This window comes from Megalops cyprinoides, chromosome 22, assembly GCF_013368585.1.
Source record: "Megalops cyprinoides isolate fMegCyp1 chromosome 22, fMegCyp1.pri, whole genome shotgun sequence".
Classification (NCBI taxonomy): Eukaryota; Metazoa; Chordata; class Actinopteri; order Elopiformes; family Megalopidae; genus Megalops; species Megalops cyprinoides.
The window spans coordinates 26,555,802-26,568,062 of NC_050604.1; the positions used below are offsets into that span (position 1 = coordinate 26,555,802).

Sequence of the window (12,261 nt, forward strand, 5' to 3'; positions counted from 1 at the left end):
CCCGGTGATTGACTGTTTAACACAACGTTGCAGGTCATGCATCACATATCGGCTTAAAGCTGCAGCTCTTGCAATGTGCAGATATCTGCTCTTTATCACGGCCTGCAGGCTGCTGTGTGATAGCATGGAAGCTTTCCAATGATGGCAGATATAGATGGTGGAATCGCTCTTCGCTGCTGTGTTGTCTGTTGTCTGTTGCTGTGGGTGTGCAGCAGTGTTCTTGTCCGATTTGCATAAAGAGATAAGTATAATTGGTGCTTACTGCCTCTCCCAACCCCCCCCCTCCCCCCCACCCTCTTGCAGGTGATCTTCCAGATCCGGCCTCTGTCGTGGCCCCAGTGGGTGACCGTGCTCAAGATGTCCCTGCCTGTCATCCTTATGGACGAGGCTCTCAAGTTCTTGGCCAGGAACTACATCGAGCCGGGCTATGACCTGGAGCGAGAGGAGGAGGTGGCGAGGAGGAGGCGGGGCCAGGGCCTGGGGCCCGATGGGGGCGGGGCCGGACTGGCCGGCCTGCTGGTCACGCCCATCCGCCAGGCCTTCAGGGGCGTGTCCTGGTCCTTCGTCCTTATCTCCGCCCCCTTGCTGGTGTGGATCTACAGCCTGGACTCCGACATCACCAACATCTTCTGGACATAGAGGGAGGGAGGGGAGAGACAGGGAGAGGGGGGAGGGGGGGGGAGAGAGAGGCTGGGAGATGGGGAAGGAAGTAGAAGGAGGCTGGTGGAGGGGAGTGGGGAGATGGAGAGATGTAGGTAGAGAGATAGAAGGGTGACAGGAAGTTGGGGACGGAGGGACGAGGATGACAAGAACAGGACAATCAAAAGTGTAGATCAAAGGGCTCCACCCCAATCTGAGCCGTCCTCTAAGGCATTTGTCACTATTCTGAAGGTTATTCATTGACGTCAACATTTTGCATCTCCACCTGTTTTTAAAATCGTAACAAACTCCAGTGCATCACAGACATGTTGCATTATTTGTCTTCTGGATGCTCAGCTAAGAGTTACTCAATTAAATGTCGATGTTGTTTTTTTTTTATTTTATTTTATTTTGTTGAGTTTGAAAGAGCAGGTGGTAAGTTAATGATGGCAGAATTGCTTTTGACGGGCAGCGAGGCAGGGAGAAAGTAGACGTTGGGTAAAACAGTGAATAAGAGGTGTGTGCTACTTTACTAGATGTCTTAGGGCTGTTTGTTAGTAGCATTGAAATAGCAGGTACTTTTAGGGTGTGTGCAGGGTTCATAGGGTTAGTCTTGGAGAAGCTGGTCTTAAAACATAATATTTTGCATTTATGCTGTACTACCAATATATACCAGAGCACGACATTCAGACGGCACATCAAATTATGATTTCTTTAATGTTTATAATTAATTTCATATTGCATTTCATTTTACACCCTTTGCTGCTGTAACTACATGTCCATTAACATATATCTCTGGGTGCAGGAAGTTATAAGCGCTCCTTATTTGATGTATCATTCCAGCAGGAAGCAAACCCTACCTATGATATCTTAGAGTCTCTGTCACAGTGAAAACAGTCAAAGATTTTGAATACTTAAAGAAGATATGGGCTGTTGCATCCTCGTTTGACACTTCCATCTGAAGGAGGAAGACTAACACACATTTGGTAGTCATGGCAACCTTCTTTAGAGAGTCCAAAAATATTATAATGAACAATTGTATATCGAGTAAATCCATGGTTGTGTTGCTTTATTTTACTGAGGCATAGCTGGGTGATGTGGAAGAAATCCTCTTACTCTGATATTTCAGAATAATCGAGGTCCCTCCCATTGTCGGTAGCTGCAGTGTGACCAGGCAGAAGCACTACTGAAACAAAGTGAAGAGTCGGGCATCTGCCCCCCTTTGTGACATCACATGTAACTGTTCCACTCGGAACATTCCATTTCTGTGACATCATTTTTATTATTAAAACAGGAACCAGTCATCTACTGTGACATCATATCCTGAAACTGCTGTACAATTCCAACAGTATCCGTGGCAATACATTCTACTGCCACAGATATTCTGTGTTGTGACCACAGCTTCTGTTCAGGTTCTTCAGTTTCTGTTTTCCTACCATCCTCCGTACTTCCTTGTCTCTGAGGTAACAGGAGGTGCTAGTGCTGTCTCCCTTGCTGTGCTAGCAGTGAATGTTCTGTCCCTGACCACGCTGTTCAGAAATATTCATAAAACAAATCAGAACACTCAGAGTCAACAATGTTGGGGAATTTTCAACGTTAAGCACCCAGGGCTGAGTATCTGGACAGTGGATGGAATATCTGTGCTGGTGCTGCTGTACTGTACCATTACCTCAGTGTCAGGAGAACATGAGCACACAATGGTACTGTACTGCAATACAGTGCCTCTCCATTGGGGGGCATTAGCGTGTTGCACTCAACAATACAATATAACACCCGTAGGCTATTGTTTTATTGTGGCTACTAAAAATGGTGGCCATACATGTACTCTTACAAACTGGTATACAGTCACCTGCTCTCTTACAGAAGGCAGTGAATTCCTACAGCAAAGGGTTAACACAGCTTTGTTAATATAATTGTTACAGTTACTGCTGTTATTGTTTGAACGATCCTTTTTGACTTTGTTGAATTCTTACTGTATTCCACTGAGAGGCACCGCTGTGCTTTCCGAGTTTTCATTTCACATTGTTTACCTTTTACCTTTAACTTGCACAATGTTGTCCATTATTATTATTATTATTACTATTATTATTGTTGTTGTTATGATAGTGAGCTGCAGTTCCCTTGCCGTGCCTGTACAGTAGGAGGGGGCGCTGTTTCTCAGTTGCGTGTTGTTCCTAAAGGACCCTGACAGGGTGGGAGTAGAGAGTGCAGAGATTTAGGGAGAGGGCGAAATGCATCTGCAATTGCTTGAGTGGGAAAATGTAGAAGGTGATGCAGGAGATAGAGATAGAAAAGAGAGCGAAATGTGGTGTTAAAAATAAGAGGCTCAGAAGAGAACAGACAGGTCAGCTCTCTCTCCTCTTTCTCACCACATCTCCTCTTATTTTCTTCACTCTTCATTCGAGCGTGTACTGTAATTATCTGAAACCAAGTTGCAAAAAACATACACTGAATTTAAAAAAAAAGATTTTTAAAGGCATTTTTCTTTGTCTCTTTTGAAACTGAAAAAGGGATTCAATTTTGTAGAATTTTGTTATTATTGTAATTGGTACCATTATCATTATTGTTATTTAATTTCAAAAATGAAACTGCTTCATGGAAAGGAAATACAATAAACAGTTAATTTCAGTCCGGTGTCAGTTGTGTTTATCCCAGCCCTTTAGCGGTGAGGTGAATTCTGTGGTTATACCAGGAAGACAGAACAGCTGCTACGGGGCACCAGCAGTCTTTGTGCTATTGAACACTTGCTGTAGGTATCTTGTTGTTATTTTACACTTTGTCCCGTTTTTCCCTCTTATGGAATTGCTGATTGTGTGTAACGTTTGGCAAGCTGTGGAAAACTGGAAGACACCTGGGGTGCAGTGAATGCAATCTGCTGACACAGTTTCATGTCAAGCAATGAAGCTTTCATACTAAAAGTCCCACAGTGCTCCAGGAGAGGGTGTGTTTAATGAAGGATAGGAGTACTGTCCTAACACCATCTGAGCAACTTGTGGTTGCCTGACACATTATAAACATTAGCATGTACTGTATGGCTAGACTTGCAATCACTGGTTCAGTCTATACCCAACTGCCACCACAGCCATATGAAGTCTTGAATAAGAAGCAGTCTCACCCTCGTGTGAACACTCGACTTCTGTGACAGAAGAAGTGGTAAAGCATTATGTTGAAAGATCATATTCTAGGTTGCCTATCAAAGATAAAGGGAATGGCCGGTGTTTTTTGTTTGTTTTGTTTTTTTTATGTTTTGCCCTTTTCACTTAGTAGTCACGCTGAAGTCTGTGAAAGTGCGGGATGAGGTGTGTGATCATCCAATGACACACGTCTCCAGGAAGTCTTCTTCACAGGACTCCCACCAGGAAGATCCCGTCAGAGAGTAGGTGCATCCTTCTGATGTTATCTGAGTGACTCATAGGCACCCACACAAGTCCCAGGGTGTCGAGAAACCCTGGCTGACCTGCCCACTACTATCCCTGCAGGAACAAAGCCAACGCCATCTCCTGCTGTGAGCTCCTGGTCATTGTCAGCAAGTGCCACCTGGGCCTTAGAGTCCAGCTTGAGCTCAGTATGAGCACCTTAACCACTGAGCTACTCGGGAGCCCCCTTGGTTTTTTTGGTTTGCCAGCAATACAGTAATGATATAAAATAATGGATAGTTGTTAGGACTGATGACTGAAATGAGTCAGCACATTGACCTCTGATTGGTCAGGTGTACAGCGTTAGCGTCAGATGTGTCAGAGCACCAGTCTCTGGTATATTTTACAATGTGAACTCTGTTCTATTCTATAGCAGTGGGGTTGTTGGCAAGTGTACAACAATTCAGTAAGGAAATGGCATCAGTGTTGCTTAAGCTAACAGTGGATGTTTTTCATTCTTTTATCCACTAGGCATGTTGTTAACATTTTAAGGTTGGCTTTCTGAATCATGCACAAAATTTTTTTTGTTGCTATTTCACACTTGGGATAGCTAGCTCACTACCTTGTTAGCTACCTGATTAGCTGGCTGTGTATCTAGCTAGCTGGCTAGTTAGCTGGCTAGTTAGCCAACTATGTCATGTATGTCATTCAGCATGGACATGTAGTTATGTGTGGAAATCAGAGAGATTATTGTGCTGGATCATCTGACTTATTCGTTGTAACAAATATTCATGTTTATTATCACATTGTTTGAAAAATGTCAAATCTAAGGAATATGATTTATGCCTACTGGGACAAGTTGCCTAGAACATTTTGTCCATTACTTCTGTCCATTACATTTGTCCATTACCTCACAGGTCACGGTGTGAGGAGAGGGGCGGAGCCAGGGAGCCCAGGCTGACGAGTCCCACCCTCCCCCAGCACAGCAAAGACGATTATATTCTGTCACTACAGATGTCCAGTTCAGGGGATTGCGGTTCAAGTTTCTATAACAGAATCTTCATGTTCCTTGATGTATGTATATACAAAAAATGTCCACATGTATTGCTCTTGGGTGTAGTCCCTATGTATTCCTATGTGTACTACCACTTTAAGAAAGGCAGGAAGTGTGTTCCTGAGGGGGAAGTGATGTTTTTTGAATTTGAGGAAATAGGAAGAGGGCATGGAGGGCAGCACAGGTGGCAGCTGCAGGAAGATGCTGGTGCTGTAAACCAGAGCACATGTTCATTTAATCTGAGATCCAGATCTTAGTCTAGGAAATGCCTTTTTCATCAGTCAAGTGCTAGACCATGGTGGAGTGTTCATTAACTTTGTGACAGATAATCACAGTGAATCTCACTCAGACAGAATCAATCGCAAAGGCTCTGTCTCACCAGCTGGGAAACTCCTCTCTGAAAGAAGTAGTTTGGTGTCAATATGGTGTCGCCAGAAGGTAAATGGTTACTGCTGCTATGGTCATTGCACTTTCCCTACACATTGTAAATTGCAAATCTTTCTTCTTTTGTCTCAGCAGCTCCTAAAAATATGGCATTTTTTACCTCTGCAAGCTTGCTTTCCGGTAGTACATTAGTAGTAGTACGGTAGTACAATCTACTGTTTTCACATGTGTGCAGTATACTCAGAATTTGTAAACAATTTCAACAGAATAAAACCAAGTTAATACAAATACCACTAGACAAATAGGTGCATGCTGTGAACATATGCCATCTGGTGGCGGCAGTGGAGGCAGCAAGCTTGCAACACACTGCTGCTGCATCTGATGTCATTTTCATTGGGTTTTGTTTGGATTGTGGTTTGCCTTTTTGAGGATCTGCATTTGTGTGGTTTGCCTTTTTGAGGATTTAAATTTGTGTGGTTTGCCTTTTTGAGGATTTGCATTTGTGTGGTTTGCCTTTTTGAGGATTTGCATTTGGATTTTATGCACTGAATGATCTGAAGTTTGGGGGGGTTTTGCTTTGTACATTGGGCTTGAGTTTAGGACATTTTATGTCAGATGGCCCACTGCCAGGTATGATTACGGTATACAGTGAGTACACTTGCAAATATAATTGCTCTCTCTTGCTAAATAACTAGCTGATATCCTCGCTGTTTAATGCTGCAATTGTTGTGTATTTTGTGTTTGTATAGTATCATGGTTCCCCTGTAACTCTTTGAAAGCTCTTGGGTGTAGCTGATCTAACCAGGTGAACAAGCTGGTACGCTTGTTATATGGTTATTGCTTGTAAATGAACCAGCTCAGTCAGAGACTCTGGGCTGAGCTGTGAGACTCTGGGCTGAGCTGTGAGACTCTGGGCTGAGCTGTGAGACTCTGGGCTGAGCTGTGGGACTCTGGGCTGAGCTGTGGGACTCTGGGCTGAGCTGTGGGACTCTGGGCTGAGCTGTGGGACTGTGGGATTCAGCCTGGCTTCCCTTATGTGCCATGGCCTCTGAACCACTCAAGAGGCCTTCAAAGCCCAGAGGATAAATATTACAGGTAAAAATTACATTACAAATACATACATACACATGTATATATTACAAATATATACAATACATACAATTATAAATACTACATGTAAAAATGCATGTAATGTAATATTACAAGGAATGTACCAAGCAATGAGCCACCAATACAAACTGTAGAAAAAAATGTATTTTATTAGAAATAATGATAATATAAAAAAATATGATTAAATATTTAAATAACAGATTTTGTAATTACATTACACGAGAACAATTCTGCGTTTCTGTGTGTGTGTGTGTGTGTGTGTGTGTGTGTGTGTGTGTGTGTGTGTGTGTGTGTGTGTGTGTCAGATATTCTCCGTCTTCAGAGTACTGAGGTTTTGTATCCAGGAGTGCACCAGAGCCAGGATATACTGCTTCTTATTCCACGCGTCAGTGGGGGTGGGGCCAACAGGACATTCACAGCCATCTTTCTGAAAGTTCTTCTAAAAGCAAGCAGACTGGGTGTCAGTGCAGAACAGCATGAAGCAGGATCCCTCAAAAATCCACGGCATCAACTGCACATCTATAGAAATATGCAAACAAGTTACTCTGTTTGTATTTAATACTTTTTGTTTTGTTTAGTGTGAAGAAGGGGCAGAACAACTGCAACTTTCTGACACACTCGATTCACCAGGGAAAAGACAAAATGCTGAAACATTGTCATCTTTTATCTTAAAAACAATAATGAGTGCAGATCTTTTATAACAGTATGTAACTTTTTAATAGGCATAAATAACAGAGGGTACGAACCATATCTGTTGAATGTATGACTATATATTATATTGAAAAAATTATAAAATTATATAGACACATAGCCAATAGATATTATTTATCAGTCTCACTCTGTCTCTGTGACTATCTGGCTGTTGGTCTCACCCTCTTCAGCAGGTTTCTGTACAGAGCGTCAGCAGCATGGCGGGTTGTCACAGACAGCTCATCTTGCAAACACGTCTGATACATGCACTGTCGCACACAAACACAAGCGGTTAACACGTCTGATACATGCACTGTCGCCCACAAACACAAGCGGTTAACACACCTGATACATGCACTGTCGCACACAAACACAAGCGGTTAACACGTCTGATACATGCACTGTCACACACAAACACAAGCGGTTAACACAATATGTAAGATAGAGACTGCACTGAGAGAGAGGGGTAATACAGTACAGCACATTAACACTGCACTGAGAGAGGTGTAATACAGTACAGCACATTAACACTGCACTGAGAGAGGTGTAATACAGTACAGCACATTAACACTGCACTGAGAGAGGGGTAATTCAGTACAGCACATTAACACTGCACTGAGAGAGGTGTAATACAGTACAGCACATTAACACTGCACTGAGAGAGGGGTAATTCAGTACAGCACATTAACACTGCACTGAGAGAGGTGTAATACAGTACAGCACATTAACACTGCACTGAGAGAGGTGTAATACAGTACAGCACATTAACACTGCACTGAGAGAGGGGTAATTCAGTACAGCACATTAACACTGCACTGAGAGAGGTGTAATACAGTACAGCACATTAACACTGCACTGAGAGAGGGGTAATTCAGTACAGCACATTAACACTGCACTGAGAGAGGTGTAATACAGTACAGCACATTAACACTGCACTGAGAGAGAGGGGTAATACAGTACAGCACATTAACACTGCACTGAGAGAGGGGTAATACAGTACAGTACATTAACACTGCACTGAGAGAGAGGGGTAATACAGTACAGCACATTAACACTGCACTGAGAGAGAGGGGTAATACAGTACAGTACATTAACACTGCACTGAGAGAGGGGGTTAATACAGTACAGTATAGATCATTTGATTGACTGGACACTACAGTACATTAGCACTGCAACAGCTAACGGGGATCCTAATAAACTAATAACTAATAACAGAGAGAAGGGTCAACACAGGACATCACAAATCAAACTATACAGACATGTCTTTATCTTTATCAAATGCATATATCAAACAGTTTTCATATCAGAGTATTTCAACTCTAATGATGTTTAGTGGGTGTTCATGTTGGACGATACCCTGCAAGAATTTTTGGTGTATTTTGTTGCACAGGTGTGGTTTACACTTACTGGGTTTGGGTTTACAGGAAACGCAGAAGGTGAACTCTGTCCTATCTGAGACAAAAGAATGCAAATCAGATACCATAATCACATGAAGACACAAGGCATCATAACAGCAGTTGAGCAGACAAACACAGGACCCTCTTTGCTAATGAGATGTAAGAATGTTTTCTATGTACTGTTGATAATTTTTTAATGTATTTTCCTCTTTCATTTTCTCTAAGTTCTTGAAGTTGTTTAACCTAAAACCTTCAAAAATGATCTCACATATTCCCTCTCTTACCTCATTAATCAGGTTGTTTTTCTCCTGCTGCAGCTGCTCATGCAATTTTTCTGTGAGTCTCAGCGTATCAATATCCTCCTGGAGAAGATGCATGGGACGGCCACCCGCCCCCAACACCCACAGCACCCACAGAATGCAGCTCCACCCAAGTGTCACTGTGAGAGACAGAAACAGACACAGCACTGAGACACAGGCACACACACACACACGCACACACAGGCACACACACACGCACACAGCACTGAGAGACACAGGCACACACACACACACACACACACTCACACACAGCACTGAGACTCACACACACAGGCACACGCACAGGCACACGCACAGGCACACACACAGGCACACACACACACACACACACACTCAGACACAGCACTGAGACACACACACACACACACACACACACGCACACAGCACTGAGAGAGGCAGGCACACACACACACTCTCTCTCACACACACACACACACACACACACACACACCACTGAGAGACACAGGGACAGACACAGGAAAAATGTCACCCCAAGTATAAATTTGTATTTGTGGGTTAATATGAAAGATTTTCACAGAATTTTTCACAGATTCACAAAATCTTACCAAAACCAACCTGGCAAACTTTTGTGTGTGTGTGTGTGTATATTTCCATGCATGTAGATAGGATAGTTGGCCAACAGGTGAGAACAGACAGACAGGAGTAGGGAAAGATGGACAGGCATAGGGAAAGACGGACAGGCGCAGGGACAGACAGACAGGCGCAGGGACAGACGGACAGGCATAGGGAAAGACGGACAGGCGTAGGGAAAGACGGACAGGCGCAGGGACAGACGGACAGGCGTAGGGAAAGACGGACAGGCGTAGGGAAAGACGGACAGGCGTAGGGACAGAATGCAGAGAGGACAGACAGATGGCATAAGATCTGAGAGAGAAGAGAGGGTGAGTGATGTGCAGGATGTCAGCGAGGCGGAGGAGGTCAGCGAGGCGGAGGAGGTCAGCGAGGCGGAGGAGGTCAGTGAGGCGGAGGAGGTCAGCGAGGCGGAGGGACTCTTACTCGTCTGGTTGTGCAGCAGTGTGACTGTTCCCGTGCCTCTCAGTCTGTCCACCTGCAGCCATGCCACATGTATATATACACCTTTCCACGGTGGAGGTGTCCGGGGGCGTGCACGGCTGGCGGCAGTTGGGGTCTTTCCCAATTCTGCACCACAGAGAACATTCACTGAAAGCTTTGCATCACACCGGCCCCTTTCTCAGGAAGCCCTACGCGCTGTGTAGGCTGGAGGTGAGGTGAAACCGGAGCTGCGCTCCAGAAAGGGGGGCACCGTCACAACATGCAGCCCAGCAACCGTGCGGTCACACGCTTCTTTATCCTTGTGTGTGCGTGCATGCGAGTGTGTGTGTGTGTGTGTGTGTGTGTGTGTGTGTGTGCGTGATGAAAGGTTTGTGGTTTCTGCTGGATTTGCACTGCCTTGTATGTTTCTTTGCAATACATAGTACTCTTTGGAAATTTACACGGAACAGGACAATTCTGGAAAAACGCCCATGAGAATCGGAAGGGGGTGTTTTATTGCTTTATGCTCACCGTTAATGGAAGATGACTCCATCAAGATGATCACTATGGATTTTCTCATATGGAGATCAAATGTATTGTAAATATGCTAACATGGCAACAATTTACATGTTTGAAATATATGCAAATTAAATGTTAAAAAAAATAAATAATTAAAAGCCATTAAAATATTTTTAAAAACAATAGTAAATAACTAATAATTATAATTTCTCTTAACAGCCAAGAAAGTCTGTCTCCTGTGGAGGTAACTATGATCAATAATCACATTATTATTGTGTCTTGGTTTCTAACAACATGGCTAAGTGAACTTATACATAACTGCATCTTAGTTTTAATTGGCAGTGTTGACTGTCCCCCTTCTATGAACAAAGCTAGATTTGTTTACTTTACTATGTATGATCTGGAGTGCTAAACTGCTAGCTAGTTGTCCTACTATTAAAATGACCAGTGATGTGTTCATGCTGTCCAGCTGGGTCAAGATTCCTATTCTGGGTTTTACATTCTTTGGAATGATGGTTTCTGTGCCAGTATGTGTCTATTTCTTGGGGAGTATGTTGCGTAGGTGCTGTTGCTTGTCCTTGCTTGACTTTCCTAACACCTGACGGAGATTCCCTAGTGATATGAAGCTTGGCACATTTTGAGAATGCAACTCTACCGAGAAGCTGTATTCTCTCAGTTAACAAGTAGGGCCAAAACAAGTAGCTAGCTATTCAGCTGTTAAACTATTAATTATAACCACTCTGTGCAAGCTACATTGTCCTCAGAGTGTGATTATAAATGCATGATCATTGTTAATGATCCATATTCTCTCAACTGCTTTCCCCCCCTGTAATGCTAATCATTGTCATGGTGATGTCTCATTTCTGTCTGTAACATCAGTCAGAAACATTTCTATTGTGATGTTTCATTTGGTCTTCTCCGTTGATCACCTTTCAGTAACATACTTGTCTTTCAAAGTAGTAACCATACCTGACCACAATGAGTCCAGGTTGTAGTCAGTTTTAAAGACAAAGGTCTTGTGTGAGATGTGAAATATACTGGGAATGATGCCTACTGTTGCATTGAAGTTTCATTTTATTCCTCTCTTCTTTCGGGAGTGTTTGTCTCTCAGTGTACATGAGGATACCAGGCAGGTTCACATTTAGACGGATTGCTATCACCACCCACTTTACACCCCCCATCGCACCCCACCCCACTCCAGAATAATGAAAGCAGACACCTTGCCGTTGATGACCTCACACACAGGACCTACAGAACTTTCGTTCCCTCAGCTACAGATCTGTTGAAACTCGTGAGAGTTTCCACTGGAGAAGAAAAGAACACGTTCTTTTTAACTAGTAACTTCCGTATATTCCAGGCAGGAAACTTCCCTAGAATTACTCTGCATCTTCGAGCAAATGTACTCAATTTCCAGCACAAACCACCCCCTTGGTCATTAACACTAAATTCCCGGATTAGACTGTCTTGTTTTGCAGTTTTTACAGCATTCACGATTAACACAGTATACTTGCACAAGAGTTCAGCGAGGGAGCGTCTGTTCCGACCAGTATACCTAGAATGACTGACTGATCACTACACATAAGCTGCACATTAACGTAATTAGCCTTGTTTTCCCTACATTCTTAACTGAAAGTAGTTTAAACTCGTATCTAATGATGCAAAAAGACCACACGCGAAACTTAGGTTCGTGTTAAGCATTCCCAATTTTATGTTGGCCCGCAGTAAATTCATATTAGCGGAATTTCGTTTATTGTAGGTAGCGGACAACTGTAACGTCA

The 12,261-nt window shown here is 43.3% G+C and overlaps 1 protein-coding gene across 2 annotated transcripts in view; it reads left to right on the top strand.

The window, feature by feature from the left end:
• The window catches only part of si:dkey-28b4.8 (sarcoplasmic/endoplasmic reticulum calcium ATPase 2), a 14,570-nt gene extending 13,931 nt beyond the window's left edge, over positions 1-639 (top strand). For both annotated transcript variants that reach the window (XM_036517311.1, XM_036517312.1), the window contains one exon: positions 304-639. In XM_036517311.1, the coding sequence (XP_036373204.1) occupies positions 304-639 (336 nt within the window). The remainder of the gene's footprint in view (positions 1-303) is intronic.
• Positions 640-12,261: the final 11,622 nt, after the last annotated feature.